The sequence below is a fragment of the Struthio camelus genome, chromosome 1 (assembly GCF_040807025.1).
Source record: "Struthio camelus isolate bStrCam1 chromosome 1, bStrCam1.hap1, whole genome shotgun sequence".
Lineage (NCBI taxonomy): Eukaryota > Metazoa > Chordata > Aves > Struthioniformes > Struthionidae > Struthio > Struthio camelus.
This window is the reverse complement of record NC_090942.1, coordinates 97,631,197-97,655,210: the sequence shown is the minus strand read 5'-3', so window position 1 is coordinate 97,655,210 and position 24,014 is coordinate 97,631,197. Positions and strand designations below refer to the sequence as shown.

General features: G+C 42.9%; 1 protein-coding gene across 4 annotated transcripts; it reads right to left on the bottom strand.

Annotated features, from left to right (window-relative positions):
- Positions 1-3,413: 3,413 nt before the first annotated feature.
- Positions 3,414-23,804, bottom strand: TTF2 (transcription termination factor 2). 4 transcript variants are annotated; one of them, XR_011143929.1, is made up of 24 exons: positions 23,582-23,804; positions 23,336-23,450; positions 22,036-22,122; positions 21,217-21,283; positions 19,756-20,736; positions 18,752-18,878; positions 18,375-18,566; positions 17,996-18,153; positions 16,865-16,946; positions 16,445-16,558; positions 15,359-15,509; positions 14,561-14,666; positions 13,251-13,441; positions 12,238-12,391; positions 11,347-11,438; positions 10,283-10,365; positions 9,488-9,627; positions 8,623-8,793; positions 8,232-8,524; positions 7,974-8,032; positions 7,075-7,228; positions 5,937-6,019; positions 4,901-4,975; positions 3,414-3,771 (listed from the first exon to the last, which is right to left on the bottom strand). XR_011143929.1 is itself a non-coding variant. In XM_068959711.1 (23 exons), exons 1-23 carry the CDS (start codon positions 23,607-23,609, stop codon positions 3,627-3,629), a joined length of 3,555 nt encoding a protein of 1,184 aa, XP_068815812.1. In that variant the 5' UTR covers positions 23,610-23,804; the 3' UTR covers positions 3,414-3,626. The 4 variants fall into 4 exon arrangements, 3 of the variants coding, with proteins under 3 accessions (XP_068815812.1, XP_068815824.1, XP_068815821.1); XM_068959711.1 differs by lacking the exon at positions 8,232-8,524; XM_068959723.1 differs by lacking the exons at positions 8,232-8,524; positions 21,217-21,283 and having other exon boundaries at positions 23,582-23,659.
- Positions 23,805-24,014: the final 210 nt, after the last annotated feature.

The following is a 24,014-nucleotide window of genomic DNA, read 5'->3' as shown; positions in this document are numbered from 1 at the left end:
GGGATTTGAAGAGGACTGTAGTGGGGAGAGGAAAACCACGGCTATAGGACAGTGGCATCGCAGTACACCGGAGGCTGCTGCAGCAGCAGCCCAGGGCTTTTGACTTCTACATGCAGGGTGCCAAAGGATACGCAAGTTAAGCTTTTGCTCAATGCAAAACCATAGCAAATTGGTTCTTCTTCAGTTCACCTTCCACAGGGTAGGTGGGCAAAAGTTTTCCATGAGAGCCTCTGACATTTGCTCAACCTCCAGGACAGTACCTTGTCTGTACTTCTATATACAGACTACTCCTTGAAGCACCATAAAACGCTTCTTTGTACTTGTAAAAAGCCATGTAGTCACAGTTAGTGACTGCCCTATTTCAGTAAGCTCCATATGTGAACGCTACTTACTCATCCCTATTAGCTGTCTATAAGGTCCAGCATATGATTAAGTACTTACGTAAGAGGCCAAGTACTGCAGCCTTGCTAACTCCCTACTCCATCATCCTTTCCTGAATAAACGGTAATCTGGTTGTTCTGCTTTACTTCTAGTAAGCCCGTAGAAGATGATTTCAGGAGTAGAGCATGAGAGACAAAGGGAGACAGTTTTTTGATAGAGGGGTAGAAAAAGCACCCTCGGGGTTCTTTCTTCTAAATATTAAGAGTATTAAAAAAAATTCAGATTTTTCCTGTAAGGAAACAAAGCCCTCTTAATTTTGTATTGTAGTGAAATGTAAGTACCTGGTTACATGTGGGCTAGCATTGCTTAGTAATATTTCCAGAAACACTTAGCTCACAGCTCTGAAGATAGCGCAAAACAAACTCAAACGAAAAAACACCCCATAGTCTTAATTCCTCCCATATAAACGTAATCAATAATCTTAAAAACACTCCTTTGATCTTTAATACCAAAAATATACATTCTTCATTAAGGTAGTAATGAGATATTCTATTGCATAGCAATAAAAACAAAGCAGTGTTCTCCTTTCTCTTAGCTATATTGATTTGCCATTTCAGAAGACAGTAACTCGAGGTACTTGCTAGACCTTCAGCTTCAGAATTTCTCTGGACTAAGCTGAACGTAGAGTGGACTCGGTCACTTCATATCCCCCAGTTTTTTGGGCTTCATAAGAGAGGCTAAAGCCCTTTCCAAGAACGAACCCCATACAAATAGAAAAAAACAATTCATCCTAATGGTGATACCTGCAATATCTAAGAGTTATACTGTATTCAGACTACAGTTAAATTAAGCCAAAGGAGGACACAAAGGATGAAGGGGCCATGTGTATGAGAGATTGATTTTAGCGGTATCTGGCAATATATCTTCAAGAAGAAAACATGCTAGGCTAACAGTCACTCCAAGGAAAGCAGTAGGAGCTCAGATCAGAGAGTAAGCGTGAACTCCAGAGAGGCAACCATAGCCCAAGTTCCACTCGTGTATTTTTTCAAGAAGGTAGTTTTGGAAAGTTAGCCCGTGGCCCCCTCTTTTGTGAAGAGGGGCAGTCTGGCGTGTTTTGCAGAAAACCAGTATGGTATGAAAAACATGCTATGTTCCACAAGCTGAGAGTCGTAAGTACAGTTAAATTGCCTAGGCTGCACAGCACTCCTTGATTCTGAGAGCCGCTCAAGGCATTTCATCACAGTTGAAGCTACATGTGTGTGTATATGTGTGCACACACATATATACACAGAATCACAGAATGGTTGAGGTTGGAAGGGACCTCTGGAGATCATCTAGTCCAACCTCCCTGCTCAAGCAGGGTCACCTAGAGCATATTGCCCAGGATCACATCCAGACGGGTTTTGAATATCTCCAGCGAAGGAGACTCCACTACCCCTCTGAGCAACCTGTTCCAATGCTCAGTCACCCTCACAGTGAAGAAGTTTTTCCTCACGTTCAGATGGAACTTCCTGTGGTTCAGTTTGTGCCCGTTGCCTCTTGTCCTGTTGCTGGGCACCACGGAGAAGAGACTGTCCTCATCCTCTTGACACTCCCCCTTCAGATACTTGTACACGTTTATGAGATGGCCTCTCCATCTTCTCTTCTCCAGGCTGAACAGGCCCAGCTCTTGCAGCCTTTCTTCATAGGAGAGGTGCTCCAGCCCTCTAATCATCTTGGTAGCCCTCCGCTGGACTCTCTCCAGTAGCGCCATGTCTCTCTTGTGCTGGGGAGCCCAGAACTGGACACAGTACTCCAGGTGAGGCCTCCCCAGGGCTGAGGAGAGGGGCAGGATCACCTCCCTCGACCTGCTGGCAACACTCTGCCTAATGTACACACTACACAAATACAAGCAACTATTTCCTCTGTCCCCAAGCCCCTCTATCTGTGCAATAGGCTGGAATGATGCGATACCTGCCTTGATTTGATGTGGTGTGAGTGAAGCTAAGAGAAATGATTAACAGCAGTATCATACTCTACTAGTAGTAAGAGGAACTGCTGATGAGCAAATAGAGCTCTCCTTCATTTAAAAGGATACCAAATGCTATCATCTTGCTCCACTGGGAATGGCCATAAACAGGGACCACAGTTTAGTCACTTACCAGCACTCTGGTAAGTGTAACATGTCATACTCTGCCACTCACCATCAGAAAAAGTCTTCAGCAAAGGGAAGGCCTGTTTTGCATGGGTCTTGTGCTAAACCCCAGAGAGACTGTGCAATCAATAGAAAACTAGAATATGCAGTTGATATGGCTATGGACACAGCAGAGTGAGGTGGAAGCAGAGAGGCAACAACAATAAAGAACGTTTGCCTAGAAACTTCATTCACTAGCATACATCAGTTCTGACAGGAGAGAGAATACAAAGCATGAGTCAATTACTGGCAGCTCATCTACTCTAAGAATGTAAGTATATTTTAAGAAAGACTAATTACAAAAGCCTACATTGAAAATTTTGCAGTGGTGAAGCCTTACACTGTTCAATACTTGAGAGGGAAAAAAGCGGTGGGGGGGGGGAAGGGATAAGGGATTCAGGTTTCCTTTCTGTTTCAGAGGAACATACCAGAAATGAATGCAGTCTCCTGCTTGGATAATATTTTGAGCAGGGCAGGGATACTGCTTCTTCACTTAGATATAAAACACCCTCCTGAAAGTAAGGAAAATGAAGTATTCCTCTAAATCCTTCCTTCATTTTGTTATTGATACATTCTAAAGTTTGTGTCATGTTCTTTTAACATCACCCTCAAAAAACAATTTGGTTTTTCTTTGGTTGGGTGGGGGGAGGGATCTTTCATCATGTCCACCCAACCTCACCATTCAACCTTTGATCTTTCCTACCTCATGCTCATCTCTCACTTTCTCGCTTCTCTTATGCCTGTTGCTCTCCTATCCTGAAGGGGAAAGAGAAAGTTTTCCAACTAAAAAGCACACATAAGGATCCATGAAACAAGCAAGTGTTTGTTTTTAAATCAATAAAGTCTTTTAAGTAATAGCTTAATTTATAACTTTATTAATCTTTGGACACACTATTTGATTTAGTATTAAAACAAATTCAGGAAAGGAAGTTTTTTGGCTTCTGGAAACAGTTAAAAAAATTTAGCTATTTTTTCAAAATAAAGGACCACCTTAAACAGCGGTGTGTTGCTGAAGTCTCCTCAGGTATTCCTAGGTACAAAATTGCTTTCCATTTCTGTTGTAAAGGATAAATTAGATGCCAAAGAGAATTCTGAGATCAGCCAGAGTGAGCTTAGAGAAGGACTCTCCTTTGCCTGACAGCACCTGCTGGGCGAGGTCTTTCTTTGTCGTCTGGAGTTCTACTATCTTTTCTTCCACTGTTCCTTCACAGACAAACCTAAAAATACAAAACCATGTCATCTCAATTGCTAGGAGAAAAGGTCAGTGTTGTAAGCCTTTGGAACTTATTGAGAAAGTGCTTGTCTCAGTTAAACATTAGCAGCCTATTATATGACTGACCAAGTGTACCTCTTCACAGAAGATAGCCATTCTTACATCCAGATACTGTAACACTTCAAAGAAAAGTCTGATGTGCTTGAGGCCTCAGGTTTGATCATTTCAAGCAATAATAATTATGTAATGAATTCCATAATACTTCTGTGGTAACTGATGACACCTATTACGCTAAAAACATTGTACACAAAATAGCTTTCTAGATTCCAGGTGCTCTGAATTTTCTGCACGCTTACAGTAGCTAAGCTAGCCTTTTAATACCTTAAAAAAAAAAAAAAGAAAAAGCATCTGTGATTTTTTTTCAATTTAAGGCCAACTTTGATATTTATCAGAAGCGCTATGTATATTTATGTTACTCGTATTAAGAAAGTCTAAGCTTAGGGAGCATGGTGTCTATCCCCAGACTGCTAATAAAAAGTCAGTAAGCACTCACAAGTGGTTATTGCCATTAGATCCTCGACTGTCCTGCAATACTTAGCTAACCCACCTTCTGGGTGGCTTTGAACTGCTCCGCTCTCCAAAACAAATCTGCTCAGAGAAGGCAGGGAAGCATGCTACCCCTAAGCATGGCAGATGCATGACCATTTCTGGTCCTTTTTTATTCAGCACTATAACCACTAAGACCAAAAAAATTTGATATTTAATAGCCATAAGAAATGGCAATTATTGTCCTGTCTTTACAATGAACATCTCCACTTGATAAAAGATGATAGGGACAGAGGAGTTCCCAGGAATAGACAGGATATTCCCACCAACCCAAATACTGACCCCCCATGTCCCCTCCCCCCCCCCTTTTTTTTTTTTTTTTTAATCATTGCTAGCAATCCAGACAACACCATACAGGCAAGTGCCACATATCATCTTCATACGTTCTCTTTTACCTCAGTGACCCTCAATCCCACCTTCAGACCTTGTGCCCAACATGTCAGGAAAGAGGCCTCAGACCAAGGCCTTGTCCCCCAAACTAAAGCCAGATGGTACATGAGCAGTAGCTGCCTAAGGATGATCCTGACCTGTGTATCACAACATCTCTCCGCTGCCCCACTCGGTAAATGCGGTCACATGCCTGGTCCTCAAGAGCAGGATTCCTGCAAGGGAAGAAATAGCTAGCATAGCCTTGGGGCTTATTAAATTCAGGAATAATAGAAATATCAAGGCACTTGTGCTCGTCTCATTTGTCTGCCTCCAAAGCATCCTGTTTTCTTGCTCTGTAGAACAACTACAACCTGCTCTCAAATTACCTTAGATTTACTAACTTGATCACCACTGATTGCCATTATTCAACCCAGCCCTATTTCCCTTAGCCCTGGGTAGAAATCTGCTACAACTCCACACAAAATTAACTGTTTGTATTAGACCATTGTTCCACCTAACTCCATATTTCTGGCCAGTAGTTACTATTTGCAGAAAGCTGAGTAGCTGGTGAGGTAACAGGAGAAAAGCAGAAAGGCAAACTCCATTGAAAAAGGCCTTCACTCAAGAATATTTCCACAAGAAACGGTTCACTGTTTGACAGACAGAGACAGGGAATATCTGTTGGCATAACTTCTATAATGTAGAAATGTCTCCTTAACGCTGCTACTCAGCAGCTACCTTACGTGCTGAAGCACATATTCATAGCCTTGTAAAACTCCAAGGTACACTAGTCATGCCCAGTTACTGACTGTTCCTTATCAACTTGTTTCGAGACAAACTCCCTGCAGAGTGGATCACTGCACTGTTTTTATTACTGCAAGAAATTAAGTTAGGGACTGCCAGTTCCCCAGTATCCTTTTATGATACAAACTGCATACTTAAGCTTCTCTGGATTGTTGTTATCCTCTTACAGTACCCCCTGCAGTACCGTATTTCATAGCGGAAAGCACTGGACTGACAGATTAGAGTGTTTTGGAGGAAACCACTTTTCCCTGCAGCTAAGCATTAGCCTTTACTCTCAGCTAAACTCTCCCCTACTACTCAATTGTGTAAGAAATCACAGTACACACAGTTAGAAAAAAAGCACTGTGCCCTGCCTACATCCTTGGAGATTAAACTTTTATTTCTCTTTACCAGTGCATGTCAAGGAGAAAGAGGTGGTTTCCTCCAGTCAAGTTCAGACCAACGCCTCCAGCCAGCAACGAGACCAACATTACCTTCAAAGGGAAGAAAAGAGAGCTCATTTCCAGAAAATGAATGCTTCATATATTCCACGTATTAATTTGAAACAAAGATTAGACCAAAGAAACCTGCTCATCATACTTATATTCTATAGGTATATTTATTAGGATATATTTAGGAGTCTGTCAGATGTTAACTGATGAGATACAGAAGCCTGGACATGGAAGCTATGGCTCTAAGATAGGCCAGCTCACTACTGCACATGTATAACCCATGTGTGCGTGTGTGTGTGTGCGCGCGCACATGTGCGCTATTCATTTCACTTTGATTCCACATAGCCTAGTATTGAGAAAAAGATGAGTAGCTGATGAGGAAAGGGCAGATGGTCAATTCAGAGATGCCTTCTTTTTCAGCAGGAAAAGAACTCAATCAGTAAATGACAGAGACATTTGTTATATGCATTTATTGCTCAATTACATGGTTAAAGTACATGGGAAGTTAAAATCTTGATCTTTTTTGAGAAGTCAACTCATAGAGCTGGCAGAGAACTTCTTGAATTTAAGTTAAAAAGCAAGGAGGAGAAAGATCTATTTTTAAGATAGCAGCTTGTTCAAGGAGTCTAGCAAAGAAAACTAGTTAATGCACTGCATTCACCCTTTCCAATGAGAGATCCATCCTCAGAGGAGACAGCCTGTCCTGCCTAAATCACAGCAATGTCAATGTTCAGATGAACATTGACCACTACGAGCAATGAATTTTGACTAGCTGGAAACAATTGACCTGCTCTGAGCGGAGCTAATTGGCCCCACATCTTCCACATTACTCTTTAGGGCAGGAAGATTTTTGAGCACGCTGAAAACTCAGACAAGCTTTGCGCTAGCCTAGGAGTTGCATGATCTCCATACAGAAGACTAACGTCGGGGGAGCTTTAGCAGCTGCTCCTGCTTATTTTAACATATGCATTTGTTTTTGCAGCTACTCCTTTCCCTGCTGATCTTGGCACCTTGAGATCGAAATGGAAAGTGATACCAGTAAGCGGAGTCATGAAGTCAGTTATCACATCTGTTCACAGCAGTGCCCAGTTTCATACCTGAGGCCCTTTAGGATTGTTATTGAACTCTTCTACCACATCCATTCTTTGTTTAGGATTGACAGAGCCATCCACCGTAGCGTACTTTAGGCCTAGTCGCTGCAGGTGCACAGCCACAACTTTCAGCATACTTGTCCACTGAGACACAATAACACTGGAGACAGAACAGGGAGTTCAAGACAAGTGCTGTGTGTACTGCAACAGATTGGTTATTGCAGTGTTTCACCCAAAAGAAGCAAATACAAGCACTTTCCCCCACTGCAAACTGGACAAAGGCATCCCTTCCTAATTCAGGAATAGTTAGATTCACCTGCTAGTCTAGTGCTAGTACAATATCAGAGTATTTTCCACAACATTAATCCATAGCAACACCAAACTTGGATTTCCCTGATCCTCTCACTCCCCACGTTCTTCAGATTAAACGTTTTGGGTAGGCAACAACTCATTCAATAATTTTGTTCCAAGAAAGGCAATGACAACTTGTACAGCTAGAGCTGCAGGACTTCAGCAACACAATGAGATCAATATGTTCATTTATCTCAGGCTCAGTTCTAAGCACTGCTTTATTCCCCCACTGCTTTTTTTTTTTTTTCTTGGCCAGAGCTGAGCACAAATATTTTTCAGTATGATCAAATTCTTCCCAGTTTCATTTTTGAGATTCTTCACACGCTCCTCCCTAGTTTACACTTGCCTACCCCCTTAAAATGCATTCAGAGTTCCAGCTCTTACTTTTGTCTTTCCTTGGATTTTTCTCACAATCAGCTTTGAAGTGCTGCAGTACTATCAGCATTTATCGTATCAGGAGTTTTGTATTCAAGTGTCTTAAACTACCTCTGTTACTGAGAAAATATACCCTTCTCTCAATCGCTATGATGAAAGGAAAGTGCAAGTTTGCTAACCTTTTCTGAGACTCTGAATGACTCTGGATAATTTTCAGTTCAGCCAAGAGGTGAGTTATCTGCAAGAAAAAAAGTTAGTCTGCTTGCTGTCACAATCCAGCTTGTACTTAGCTACTCTTCACTGTAACAGAGAGTTTTTTTTTTTTCTTTTTAGTATAACGTCTTCTGTGCTCAGACTTTCAAGATCCTTTAAGAGTCATTGGTAAGAACTCCCTCCATGAAAAACAGGGTAAAAAAAAAAAATCAAGTGATACAAACATGTTTTATAGATTCCAGCCCTTCTGTGAGAAGCCAGGTTACTATTATTTCTCCTCTCACTGCCATCCCATTTTCTCTAGTTCTTCACAAGCAGCATGCTCTCACATGCATATTTTTCTAAACTTCTTTGGAGTCAGTGGTCAAGATTTGCACAGACACTTTCTCAGCATAGCCAGGCCGTCACAATTTTATTAGGCTCTTCAAAGCCTGGTAAAAGTTGGAGCCTTCCCAGCAGGGGTTTGGCAGATCAATCCACTCATCTGATTTCATCTAAACTGCCAGGTTATCCTGATCTGCAATTTTCAAGGCATGACACTTCGTTAACCATTTATAAATGAAGTGCTGAAACCTAAGTTTCTCAAGGGAGCGCACAAAATTACAGTCAGCGTACCTTGGTGCTCTCCCTGGTGATTTCAAAGAGATCCATTTTAAAAGCTGTGCCATTGAGGTAGACGGTTGTCTTGGAATCAGGAGTCTGGAGCTCAGACAGGGTCAAAGCACTAAGCTGTTCCTCAAGGGAGAGGGAAAGGCCTTCGCTGGTCAAGTTAACTTGGTCCAGAGCCTGCAGGATTTAAAAAAAAAAAAAAAAAAATCTGTCCCAGCCAGCAGCTGTTTAGGGATAGCATGTAAGCACAGCTATTTTATGTGGTCCCATCTCCTCAGTGTCCCCGCCATAGCATTAACTTTTGCAGGATTAAAGATGTTTGGGGGACCATCCCTGCCTGTTCCCATAGCATCTGGGCTTATGCTATGGCTGCTTTATATGACAGAGCAAAACAAACTCAGAAAGATTAGCCTACTTCATGCAGGGCAACTTGGGTTGAGGTAAAGAGATTTAAACTGGCAATCTGACACACAAGCCTTTAAAATAGGCTGCATTTGTGGGCTTTTCAAGACTAGATTAAGATCAAGACCTATCCTCTTTTTTGCTTCTGTGCCCTTGAAATTCTTCTCCCCTCCCTTCTTTTTTCGATCTGTATAAAGGCATTTCAAGAGTCACAGCTGCCCATGCCGGCCATGCTAGGGAACTCAACTGACTTCAGCAGGAAGTATGTCCAACTACAAACCTTTCATGCGCTAAAGCATGCGATTCAAGAAACAACTTAACTCATACATCCTTAGCTAAATGATCCAGCAGTGTTGCAGTACACTTACCAGTTAATTTAAACAGTTAGAAGAAAGAAAGCAAGTAAGCCCCAGCAAGAGACCCCCAACCATAAAAACCTTCCACCCACATTACAAAACTATGCAATTACCATTTTCAGTAAGGAGAGGTGGCAGCAGCACTGACGGAGCCTCAAAAGCATGGACAAGACGTGAACAGTACTTGAGACCGGGGAGGCACTTTGGGAGCCTGCTAGAAGTTCCTTTTGACTGGCTCCAAACTCTTGCGCAACTGCCAAGAAAGGAAGAGAGACTACCAACAGCCCTCAGAGGCATTTCCAAGCACTGGCCCAGCCACTTCCAGCAAAAGTTCGATCAGTAAAAGCAAGAACCAATGGGCAAGCAAATTCCTGATTTAATGCAAGAATCCATCAACCCCACTTAAAAAAAATAAGATAACACAAATAAAGATATCACATATATCATACCAACACTGACACCTCTTCCCTGAGCGATTACACCTTTATTTCGGAAGGGATTTTTAAGCACAGATAGGTTAATGGATTTGCCCAGCCCCTAATGTGAGGATAGACCTTAGGAATACTAACTCAGTCCCACTTCAGTCACTACCCAATACCGTCCATTAACAATCTCCAACAATTACTCTGGCATCCCTTCAACCATGCTGCCCTTTACAACTCACAGCAAGTGGGCAGACTGGCTGATTCAGACCTATCAATACTTAAAAAGAAATTCCCTAAAAGTTAAGCGGGAATAGGTTTTACAGGTATGACTTCAACACTTCAAACCCAAAGCCTCTATGGCAGGATTCTCCATAACAGCAGTAAAAGCGTTTCCCAAGGAATTTCCAAGTCTGTTCCCCTTCTCTAACTGCGCACTTCACAGAGGTACTTCTACAAATATTTTTCAGGGGAGGGTGTTCAAACCTCTCTCAAATGGGTTATCACCAGAATACTCTCTGCACAGATTCTTCTGCTCTTGTCTTTTTAGATAGGACTGTAGCGTTGACCTGGAAAAACAAGACAAAGACTGTAGGATTTACAGCAGGAAAAAAAAAGAAAAAGGCAGAGCTACCCATTTAACAAACAAGCTGATGAAATATTGAGGTAAAGAGGAGCTCATTAACTATTCAGTATATTTCTTGAACTCCATTAACTTACATTCCTCAGGTCACAAAAAGGCAGTTTTGTTTAACTCAAAGATCACAAGCAAGATCCATTTTAGAAAACAGAGGAGGAAAGTCTGATTATTGAAATTATTTGAGCATAATAGGAGTTAGGTACCCAATGGATAATACTATTCATGAAAACACAAAAGGACATCTTTAAAGGTACACTCAACTGGAAGGAAGAGTTTTTACAGCAGCACTGTTGAAAGAGACTCTGAGACAATGCAAAATGACACTGGTTTGCATTGCAGCCTAATAATAATAAAGAGGCAAATATAATTTCAAGTTGTAAAAATATCACAGTACAAAAAAGATAAACTCTCTCCTCTGTAGGTGCTGGCACATCACCTAAGAATTACTATCAAAGCTCGGAAAAAAAATGTCTCAGGCATCAGTGGGATTAAGTGTAAGACTAGAATACATAGCTCATACAAGAAACAAACATATGGGAGAAAAAAAGAATGCATTACCTTCAATTATTAATAGAAATACTGGAAATATTAAATACTAGGATTAAAAAAAGGCAAAGGGTGCTGCAAGACTCTTGCATTATATTTTTAGACAAAACGGAGGTAAAATTTATCAGTCTTCCTTTACACTAGTGCCCCAACTCTTGCTACTACAAGCAGGATATTTTCAAACTTGTTTGACAGATAGTCAGAAAGGAAAAAGTTAACAGGAAACAGAATTGGTCCAAAAGGTCTTCTCATTTAAACGAACTTGTAATTTTTCATGCTAGCACGAAACAAAAAACAAACAAAAAACCCCCCCTGCCACACACACATACACATAAGAACATCCTGTCTCTTCCCACATTCGTACCTGGATCTTGCAAAGAGCACGTTGTACACTGATTGCTCCTCCTCTGAAAGTTTTAACTGATGCAACCGAGTGCTACGCTGCGGCAGAGATACCTGAAGTAAAAATACACAGGACCAGATGTATATAACGCAAAATCCTTACAGAGCATCGCAAATACCAGCATTCTAAGAATTAACACAGTATTCTAGGTCTCAGAAGGTGTTTTTGACTTTCTTCATTAAACTTATTAACATTAATGCAATTACGTCAAAACAGAGATGCCCACAAAACTCCAAGTAGCCTGGTTAACACTCAAGATATCAATTTTTTATTCCAAATCATCCAGTAACAAAAGGCAAGAGCAACCACGTATGGCCTGCCACATGCTACCATGGAAAGACAACTAATTTATTGTGTTGGAGGGAAAAGAGGGGGGAAAAAAAAGCAGCAGCTTCTCAGTTCCCCATTCAGAATTCGGGCAGTATAGCAGAACTGCACCTTTTATAGGCTTACAAATAAACCAGTGACCCAGTACAAACATTCTGTTAAATTGAGTAAAGCATAACGCAGAAAGTCAAGGCTCCCAACATGCACCAGCTCCATTTGATGCCCAGCAGCTTTGGTTCTCAGAGATCTAGACTAAATAGATGTCTACTTGCAATTTACATATTCTGCTCTACCAGTGATTTATAACAAAAGTTTAATTCTTATCCTTAGCCACATTAAAACTATGTATTTCTGCTTTCTGCATAAGCATTCAAACCCACAGGTATTTACTCGTCTTAATGAAGGGACTACAGCAGATAGGAAAACCTACTCATTAACAGACACATGCCTCTAAAGAACTAACAATTGGATGCTGCAAAGAAAATGACTGAATGATTCTCTAGTTGCAGAGAGAGAGGTTCTTACCAAGGGCTTGCCAGTTGAATCCAGCTGGTCCTTAGTTCTCCGTAACAAGAGGCTCCTGGTTAAGAGGCTCAGCCTCTCCCCTCCCTTCTTCGTATTGTTGTCTACCTGGAACTTCCACACCTTGTATTCATCAAAAGGAGAGCAACGCAGAAACCTACAACAGGAGGGAAGAGAATTTCCTCAGTTACTCCTGAGTGACCAGAACCAAACTCCTTGCTATCCAAAACAACACATTTCCAATTCAGTCATATCTGCTAGGAATGGTAAAACACATTCAGCTTCAGCACACCAATAGCACGTTTCCTCAAAAATCTTACCACCCTTAGCACTGTGAAACAGTCTTCCTCATTCTGTACCTACCACTTCCTCTTGTTCTCTCTCAAGCATCACCAGCAAATAGAGCATATCGAGTAGCAAAGGCATTTACTAAAAGCCTATTCATTTGTTATTCCAAAATCCCATTGTTCTTAACTGAAAATTAGCTTCAGTTATACAAACTAATTTCAAATGAGTTCTCTCAGGTCCTCCAGCACCCTCCATAATCTTCCTCCCCTCAACACCGAGATGCAGAGTGCTTAACTTGTACATCATTTGTTTAGAGAAGCCACAGTTTTTATCCTTTCCTTAAAAGCCGTTGTAACAAAACACTTCCTTTAACGAGCTTCCTACCCGGGCTGCCTGGTAGGAGCAAGGATTATCATATAAAACATCTGTTCATTAAAATTTGTTTTGTGGGTATTCATCTTGGAGACAAAGGAGAGTTCAACTAATTTCCTGTTTGTTCTCTATGAAAGCAGAATAGCTGCAAGCAACAGGTCAGTAGCACGTGGGTAGGCTTGTGGACTGCCTCAGCAACTGGTTTGTAATCCAATACCTGTAAAGTCAAAACCGCTAATCCCACTACCTCTTTCGCCTTAGAAACCTCTCCAACTTACAAACACCTTCAGTACTCTGTCACTGTAGAACCACTGGAACTGAAGCCCTATCCCACTTCTTACGGGCAGTCAACTCACCTCAGGAGAGAGTACATGTCCAACAGGTTGTTCTGTATTGGTGTCCCAGTGACAGCCCATCTGGCACTGGCTCTCAGTTTGCACACAGCTATAGAGGTTTGAACCTTTGGGTTTTTAATATTGTGAGCTTCATCCAATATAACTCGAGCCCAAGCTACCCTGAGCAAAGGTGAACAAGGACGTGACCTACCCTGAAAGAAAAAGCAGACTGTATTTTCAACCCAGAGCAGTAGCCTGGCGAGGCTCTCTAAAGAGCCACAGGCTCATAGATTATTTTTCTAGCAAGAAGCCTGTTGCTTGCGTTAGTCAGCAGTAATCTGAGCTCTTACTTTCATACTTCCTGTTGGGAGTCTTTCTGTTTCACTGCCCTAAGCACTTCTTTTTCTGTAAAGCATTTCTCCAGAGCTTCCACAAAAATTAATACACTGAAGAATAACGTTTGCCTATTCTTGATGACAACTTCTAATCTTTTGCTGTTTTTCTTATGTTCCCTCCCAAAAGGCATTCTGCATCAGTCCAGTTTTGCTACGCTGGGACAAACGCATACAGTTACACTGTTGTGGCATATCTTGCACTTTTAAATACAAGACCTCTCTACAGTGTTATAGGGACAACTGCCACCTTTAACTTTGAAGAAATTCAAAGGCTTGTTTGCTTTAAGAGCTGCAAGTGGATCTGTACGCAGAGCTAAGTAACAAAAATATCAAACATAAGCAAGATAGGAGAGACTGGATCCAAAGCATACTACTTCTATACTGTGTAACCAAATTCAATTGGTATTCTGCAGTCACTTTAACCATTTCACAGCCTAGCAAATACATAGCTGTTTCTTCATTTAAGACAGCAGCACGTGAACTGCCTCAATCTCTGTTCACCCTGACTCAGAGCTTAAGTGTGACAGGCTGCTTGTAGTTTAAAGGGATGTTAGTTCTCCCAGCAGCAAAGAACACTAAACAGGAGATTCTAGTGCTCCTTCACGCTCTCACCTCAAAGGAAGAGGCATTCATCGTCATGCTCCTCTTACAATTATTTTTTAATACAACATTGAACATTATTGAAATGTTTAAGATTACTACCAAAATAGATTTATTGTGAATGTTTTTCCCTGTCTTCTTTCTGTGCTTCACAACACCTTCTCTCAACATTTCGTTTTGTTTGTGCAAACCCAACGGGAGACTTATGGAAAAAAAGTATTTCTTCTTCAGTCCACTGCTCACTGTACTATAAGGTGCTCTTTGAAACGCTAATGGCTTACACTAACTTGGAACAAACCGTTATGGCAATCCTCTAGCAACAACATGGTTTCTCACCTCCACATCATGGTCTACAGCAGGGACTTCCCCCTCCTCTTTGCTTGTGGGAACCTCCTTGGAGAGAAGGCTGTAGGTTGTGATGACAACATCATATTCGGAGAGCCTGTATAAAGGGACATACAAATGAGGAGCAAGAACAAACGAGGAATTCATTTTACAAGGCAGAGAAAACACATGCTCAAAGTTGAAGAACACAGTTCTACAAGAGCTGAAATGCAGAGTTTTACAGGAAACTGAGCTTCACGGGAGTCAAAGAATGCCATGTTGTCCTCATTTTATGAATACTGAGAGTAGACAAAGCTAAACACCAACCTCAAGACGACAGTGAAAGTCGGTGGTATTGAATCCACACCACGCTGCTTAGAAGTTGGCACCTAGAAACACGGCTCAGAATGGCCAAAGTAGCATGGAAAGTTTTCTGACTTACCCACAAAACTGATTAAAAAACAAAAATCAAAAACCAAAAGAAATATCCACACAAAGCACAAGCGTGGAAGAAACAGCCACTGACAATGTCTTCAAGCTAGAGACTAGTTTTAGAGGATGTAAATTTTTTTTTATTGTTATCAAGAGAAATAATAGCCTGAACCAGAACACTCAGTATTGGTACAGACCAGACCCGTTATAATTTTACTATATAATTCTAACAATAATGCATCTTAACAGCAGATGTCAGCCTGACCTCCTGGATCCTCTACCTTTTTATACTTCAGGTTCCTTCCATCATACTAGAGTCACTGAATTTAGGTTTTGACATATAGAATCTCTTGCTCATATTTATAGTTTGGCACTTACGCCTCTGCATGTTTATCTCGGTTTGGCCCATGGTACAGATAAACCCTCAGTTTGCCATAGCCTACATGTCTGTCAACCTCTTTCTTCCAGTGGTGGATCAAGGACGCAGGACAGACGATTAAAGTGCTGTGGGAAGGGATAACAGTGGAATCTGCAGGAAAACACGGCAAACAGATTTCAATGTCTTCACAACAAAGACAAAAGTTTTGGTAAGTCAAAGCAATTAAGATCAGTCCACTTTTCCTGTGAGCATACTTTGTGAAGCAGACTTCTCCATATCATATTCCTTGGGGCAGTTAATTCTAGGAGGAAAAAAACCTTACTTAAACACTAAAAGCATCACTTCCTCTCCACTTAGAAAGTTATGCTATACATCTGTGCAACTCCTTTGGGTAAGTTGAAAGGTCAACAGTAAGGAACTAACCCTGATCTTTCTTGAGAATATAGTTCCAAATAAATGCATCTTTTCTGTTTTAGGAAAACTGAAATATCACCATTTTGAACCACATAGAAAAAAACAATTATACAGTCAGTAAAAGTGGGGAAACAGAAGAAAATAGTCCAACCAATTACATGAAGATGGAGACAATGACAGATGTTGTGGACACACAGGAACCATACCGTTTCTTAAAAACTCTGTAATGTCCATTATCTCCATAAACAAGGTAAAGTAATCCCATAGAAAGAACCGGTCACAGGAAGGTAAGGAGTAATTAATGCAAGTCTTCATGCTAAGAAAACTACGTAAGCATTCAACTAGTTGAAACCAGTGCATGCTGGTTCTACTCGGTTCAGGGAGCTAACCATTTTAACAAAAATAATAAGAATAAAAAATTCCTTAAACAATATAAAGTGATAGGTTGGGGAATCTGACACATCCATGACAAGTACAAGTGACACTGATCAAGAGAAACATCTTGCAAGGGAGTGCAGTAAATATTAAGCCTAATGGAATTTCCCTACAGAAGGGAAGTATGCATAGATAAGAGTCTTTTGTTTTAGGAGTCGTTAACCTATAATGCTTTAGGTATTTCAAATGGCACTGCGTCACAACATATATACTGTATGGTAGAAACAATTCTGTACCATTTTTGGATAGCCATATTTCTAACTTCTCCTTTCTTTTCTCTGTCTTCAGCTTCTTCTGAGCCAGAACGAGAGCAATCATTGTTAGAGTCTTCCCCAAGCCCATGTCATCCGCTAGGAAAAGAGAGGCAGACAGAAGTGGTGATGACCTGCAGAAATGAGCCCCCCCCAGCTCAGATCTACTCTGAAACAACTAACACAACAGAAAGTACCCAGGGGAATTCTGGAAGCAGAAGTCTAACCGTTTCAGGGCACAATTTAACCCATGGGTTAACAGCTGTAATTACTTGAAACACATGGAAGAACAAGCCCTTTGACAGGCCTACAGATAACTGATTATTAGCCTCAGAGTAAGTTATGTGCCAAGGTTTGCTGGCATAAATCTGCCCCCAAAATCCACTTCCCCATTCTGTTGCTTACCCAGAATACCTCCACATGGGCTCTGGCTCTCCCTCCAGAGTAGCCATGCAAGAGCTTGCTTTTGGTGCAGCAGCAGTGGAACCTGGGAGGGTAAGACACAGGATTTGAAGGAAATGCTTTGCACAGACACTTCTGCTTTCTATATCAAACTATCCAGCTGAGCTGTCCTACTAGCCTTACTAAAAGGAATCTGTTTACCTATTCTTGTCCCACATTGACAGGGACACCTAAGAGAAGCAATTCCTGCAGAGAGGAGCCCAGCAGTACTATAGTCAGACCCACTAATGCTTCCACACAAGCCATCCTTGAGTCCTCGAGCCTCACACTGCTCTGAGAGCATGAGAAGGTGGCTTATTCAAGTGGAAAAATCCAGCTAACCCTGCCATGCTCACAACATGTGTCACTGTCAAGGAAGGGGGGATTGAAAGCACTTCTTTTCTTATCGACTCTAAGACTCCTACAGGCTCTTAGGAAAGATGGAGTGGGGCCCAAATACTATCACCATGTGACATTAAATGACTTCTCTGGCATTGAAAGGTCCGAAGTGAATCTCACAAATGATATGATATCTACACATAAATGCACTACCTTGTAGAGGCACATGCCTTCCAACACCTTGCACATAACCTTGTAAATGGGTTCTGCACCACTATACAGACCAAGAGCTGCTCCTCAGCAGATCAGAATGGACTGATCTGGAGTCTGTTAGGTTGCACAGACTCAGTCTTCTGCAACACTACAAAACTACTTCTCATAGCTGACTAGGAGATCTAAATGGGAGAAAAGAGCAAGAACAGAGTTCTCAGATAGTCTGTTTCTTGCTAGACACCTGCGTCCGCTCCGCCAGTCACGTCCATACAAATAATTGTGGGTTTGTTGCGTTGTCTGAGGTACTACTACTTCAGGCAGGAGGGCAGAACATCAATATTGGCAATCTGAAACAACTCTCATGGGCAGGAAGCACTTAGACTGCCTTCTCCCAGCAGGCTGAAAAATGGGAAGTAATTTCAAATGTGAGGGGACAGGAATCTCCAGGGCATCATCTCTGGTGAACATCACTTCACCACTTCGTGATGAAGGCAACAAGAAACGTCTAAATTCAGCAGTCAACATCTTTTCTTGCCAACTCACCTTCAACCCAGAGGGATCTTCAGCCACTGTCTGCTCTGTCGGACAGGATTCCAGAGATTTGTGAAGATGATTAATAGCATTGCTTGTGGCACTGTGTACAGCCCTGATTCGGTCTTCCGTCATTCTTCCTCCATACAGATTCTGCACGCCAGAGTTCACTAGAAAGACAGAGCGTTACATCTGAGGTATGTTTACAAAGCTAAGTCTCCCAAGCACAGTTTCTCATCTCAGAGATGGATCTTAGTGGCCACAGATGCCTAGGGCTCTCAGTAACAGAAAACGTTTAGTACCCTCACACATCCACAAGTTTCAGGATTCACTCGGAAGTGGCGCTCACCAGTGTTCTCTAATGAATTAAAAAACATCTTCCTATACTTACTTCCAAAACCATGACTGCAATATTCACTGGAACCCAAAGCAGCAGCAGCAGAGCGGTGACCATGTGAGCCTGAAGGGGCTCCTGCTGTAGGATCCCAGAGTGGAAGTGGTGTTATGAGCTTTGTACCACCTGGTCTGCCAAATGGATTAGGCGAAGGTTCTTCATGACAGCCACTCCTTGCACTGTTCTCCCCTTAAGAAGAAAGGGATCGCAGGTTGAACACTAATACCGTGTTTGTCTTCAGTGAATCTCAACAGACAAACTCTGTAGAGCCCACATGCCATGCATAAGTTTATGCTATTTTTCCACAACATTAACAACTATAGCAAGGCAAACTGTTTTGCAAAGTTCCGGAGGCCGGGAGGGGGAAGCTCTACCTTCTTCTGTAGTGTCGCCTGCTGAAATGTTAAGAGCACTGATTGCAGCTTCCAAATCCTGCACTTGCTTTAATAACCGTTTCCCTTTATCTGGCAGAAGCTGAACATTCACTGTAGCCAGTGTGCTCTACAAAACAAGAATATATCCAAAACCTGAATGTGCTTTACTAAGATTGCTGCCCACAGGGAACAATCAGGAAGTCAGAAGTCTAAAAATGGTAATCTTATACCATAGCAATTCATATTTTAACACAGTTCTACAATCTCCAAAAGCATTTAAGTGCACTTCAGTGCACTTGAATAGTCTTTTAGCAGAAAATAAATTAACAATTATTGTACTTTAGAAAACATGGAAGGATGTGGGGCCTCCACCTGTTTGTGGAACAGGGCAGTCAGGCAGTCAAGTGACTTGCATGATCTTAACATCTCTCCAAGCACCCAAAGCCCAGGCTACTTGCACTTCTCTGTACCATTAGCAACAACACCTCTGATGGTTCATTTCAGAGTTCTGTTTTGAGCTCTGGGCAAACAGAGGGATTTTTTTTAATAATACAAATTCTGGAACATATTATTGGCAATTATAAATGACCAGGCAGAAAGCTAGTGTACTACACCCCGGTAGGGGTTTTCATGGCTAGATCACAACTCTTTCCGCACAAGACCAAGAGAAACAAACAGAAACAGACACAGTTAAGAAAGCTTACGTTCACTGCAAACTGTTCCATCTTACACAAATTACTTTCTGGGTAAGAGAGAGACAACCTCGGGCAAGTAAAAACTGGGCAACTCCAGAGACAAGGTTACACTGCTTTAGGAGAATTGTCTCATACGTGTTTTAAAGCAACTAATCTATGCCTACACTGAATTTCACCCCTTGAAACTCCAGAACTCCAACTTTCAGAAAGTTACTGCTGTGAGCAGATACTGCTTTCTGCTGCCTGACGTGAGTGGAGGAAGTCACCTTGAGCATAGAAGAAAAGGGAATAATAGCAACAGTAAATGACCTTCTTCTGCCTCAGCTGCACGACAAGATGGTTGTGAAGGGCTTTAGGGTCCTGAGGTCCTTCTGTGTGAAGTGATGCTGCAGCTCCTGGCAAAGATGCCCCCTGATCACTCTTTCCTGAAGTTTCTGGAAGTTCCTCTCTTGGCCGCAAACCTGGCACCAGCTTCTCAGATTCACCTTTACCAGATGTGGAAGAAAGTAGCGCTGCTTCATCACTGTCACCACCAGAGACTCGATCAGCAGGCTGTCCACGCTCCGGCATTAACTGTATCTTGGATGGTGCTGTCTTTGCCTCTGCTCCCCCCTTCAGGAGAGCATGTTGCAACGCTAGTTGCAGTACTGTCGGGGAAACTGCGTTTTCTTCAAACCTTGGTTTCATCTCTTCATTCTTCCCATCAGTCCATTCTTTCTCTTTGGTTTCTTTATCTCCACAGCTTTTTAAGTTTTTCTCTCTGAGCTGCCCTTCGTCTGGACACTTGGCACTTGTGCTTTGGTTTCCACGGCTTAGTGAAAAGGACTTTGATCTTCCAGTCGCCTCTTTCTCCAGATAGTCAGAAGACTTATTAAATCCCCTGCCACTGCCACCATGTTTCCCTTCATCCCAAGGGGCATTTTTCACTTTCCAAGTCTCAGAAAGACTACATTTAGATTCAGATACCATGCTTTCCTTAAATTCTTGGTCACTCTTATTTCCCTTGGACTGCTTCTGTTCAGTTTTCGGTCCTTCTAGAGGCTCTCTCTCTATGGGGGAGTATGAGGTTGATTTCTTTTCTTTATCCAATACCAGCACACTCTCTTTCTCTGGTTTATTCCCTTTTGCTCTACTTTCCTCTCCCATGCCTTGTTTAATTTGTTTCCAGGTTGATGGGTCACGATTCTTGTCTATCACTTTGAATGGATTTCGTTGGCCACTGGGATTGAAAGGAGGTACTGAGGTAGGCTGTGATTCTAAATGTTTTGATGCTTTGGCAGCTTTTGGATCCTGAAATACATACAAGTAGAATTAATGCTAACATACAAATTATGGGATACCACAACTATGCATACAACCTAGTTACGTCAAGCAAGATTTCGGTCTCTATAGACAACACCTTTCCTATCATTTTAACAGGGTCAGGGTAAACATTTTCCTCTCGATTGTTTTCCTTGTAAGATCACTGCTGCTTTTCTACTGTCTTTGCCATTCCCATTGTTTTTGGGGAGCAAGTCTCAACAGCACCCTTCTCAGGGAAAGGGAACACCTGGAGACCAAACCCAAGTCTCTAAGAGCAGAGAATAGGGATTAGTTCGCACACGCATTTAAGATAAGAGAGGTCTCACTTGGAGTGCAGTGGGCTGATAGCCTTTTGAGCTAGAAAGTACAAACTCTCCTACTATGTAATCTCAGAGCGGATTACCTGTTCCACAATGACTGTTCATTCTGGAACAAGCAGATATTCTGATATAAATGCCATGCTCATACCTGCCACGGGATGCTTCCACACCATTTCTTCCCATTCAATTTACTTTTAAGGCATCGATAAAATAGCCTACCAGAGAATAAAACAAGACTTGAGCTGCAAGAGCCAGTAAAGGAACAACTCTCAATGCTCTTTAGAAAGTAGCTTGCACTGAAAACATCAGAGACAAGATCCCTTGATCTGCACTTTACATCTGGACTTCCGTACAGCCAAAAGCCATCAGTGTTAGTAACATATAGCTTTTACAACAATACCATCTTCTGGATAGATTCTTGGTCCTATTATTTTTCTTTGTCTAGAAATGAAAGCTGAAGATGTAGTGACAAAACAGTAATTACTGCTCAGACATGGACTGTGATCAAAGCCTCAGAAGTCTGGTATGATTTCAAGCTGTGAGAAAATAGCTAGTCTTTTAATTACACTTCACAGGCCACCTGGTCTTTAAAGCACTTCAGGAACAAAAGCTTTGGATAAGGCGTTTTTTAAAGTGGCAGCCAACAAGTACTGCTGCAAGAGTTTTGTCTGAATTAACAATTGTTGAGTTTAATGCAACCATCATGAATCTCTGATGAACCTAACAACCTATGCCCAATTCTGTTAAAAACAACCCTTTTCTGATCGTTTAAGTTTATGCATTTGAACACAATTACAAATAAAAAGAGCAAACATTTTGAAACATACTAGGTAAAGACCTCAAGCTGAGATGACCTATTTCAGGCAGTTTGAAAAGGAAGCTTGTGAGTCAGCTGTCATCAAATAATTCCAAGTGCTGAAATCAGTGGCTAGCATACAATCTTTGTTTCCACTTTGGGCAAACTTACTTGTATTCATCTTTGTCCTGCTGCTGAATCAGGATTTGCAGCTCCACCACATTTCCCTCATGGATCAAACAGTAAGAAGGAGGAATACTGAAAAGAGGAGATTAAAAAAGAAACAAAACCAAAAAAAAAAACCAAAATGAAAACAAACACACACACATGCACCCCAGCAAGAACATCACCTGGACAAAATACTTCACAAAACCTTCTCAGAGACTACTTGACTAAGAAAAGAGCAGTCCAGAACTGCTGAGATAGCACCAATTTTTCCCTAAAACAATCAGAATGCTAATCTTTCTTCTTTTCATTTGCAGGACGTAAGGCAAGGGACAACATTTACATACAAGAAAAATTAACAAGTTCTTGTTCTACTTCTCCACATATACTCAGGCCACTAGAATTTTCTTCATTGCATCAATGCAGAAGCTGACAAACCCCTAAAAGCCAGAATCTGAAAGAGAAGAAGAAAAAAAGCACCCACAGCAATAGATACACAGGTGAATCATCTGGACAACAAATGCATAGGTCTCTAGTTTTCATGTGGTGTTCTACACCTGATGACAAAAAAGCCTCTGAGCTCAACAGAGTCACTGAATAGTTGGGGATACTAGGTGATCATCTGATCCTTATGCCTCTCTTTTACCATAATACCTATTTGTACACAGACACACAGCAAAAGCCTTAACCAGCGCCTACGTAAAAATAGATTTATACAACGAGACAATATTCTATAAGAGGGGCAGCGGATACAATTGGCAGAGCAGAGAAACTCATTCTCTCTTCCAACTTACACAATCTGGTTGTAATGAGATAATCTCTTTTCCATAAGCCATGCTTTTCACACAAAAGGAAACAAGAAAAATCTTATCTAATCTGCTGTGATGGGATGCCTGCCTATCAGAGCAACCAACACGTTTCCCTCTCTAGCCTGTGGGTCCTCCTTAAAACTTAGGGCTGACTGTCTTCACAGTGCTTATTACAGTGACATACGTTCATCCGCTAACAGGACACATAAGGACAACAGAAACGAACCAGCTTTATGGACTGTGACAGAAGGCAGCCGCTTAACTGACAAGAACGATAATACGTACCAGCGCCACCCCTGGAGGGAGCAGGCCTGTCCTCGCCCCGCCTCGTTCCCACCCCCTTGCCCAGCCCTCCCCTGGCCCTCGCTCCTGTGAAACCAGCGCCAGGGGGAACTAACCCAGGCCGAAACTAACGTTGTTGCTGCGTTACGCGGGGGCAGCTCCACACCCGCCTCGCCGCAGGCCCACGCCCGCCCGCCCCCGGGCCCTGCACCTACGGCGCCGGCAGGACGAAGCCGCAGGCCGCCGCCGCGCCCTGCGCCCCGCACACGTAGAAGCTCTTCCCCTTGTTGGGGCCATCGCGGACACCCGTCTTCAGGACGCAGAGGGACCCTGCAGGCAAGGAAAAGGGAGAGAGGGCCCGGTCAGGCGGGCCCGGGCGCCGCACGCTGCCAGCCGGCGGCCGGCCCCCCTCCTCCCACCTCCAACCGCCGCCGCCGCGCGCGCGAGCCCCCGCCCCTCACCGTGCGCCGCACACGGCACGGCCTCCATCGCCGCGCGGCGACCGGCGACCGCCACCCGCGCCGGCCCTGCCCCCGCCCACCCTTCCCATCAGCCAATCCCACAGAGCGCCTGCGGAAGGGGCCGTCCAATCGGAGCGGGGCGGGCGGGGCGGCGGAGCCAATGGCTGCTGCGCTCTGAATTCCCTTCTCTTCCCTCCGCCCCCTTTCGCTCCGCGCCGGTTCTGCTTTCGAACGGCCAGGGAACGGGCGGGAAGAGGGAGGGCGCGCTGCCATTGGCGGCTGCACGCCACGTGAGGGCCCCGCGCGGCCGCCCCCTCGGTGGGCGTGGCCCCCGGGCAGGGGGCGCGGCGCGGGGAGGGCTGCAGCCGTCAGGCGGTGGAGCTCACGCCTAAAGACGCTTGCTTTTGTCCGCCGAGAGGTCCTCGCCGCACAC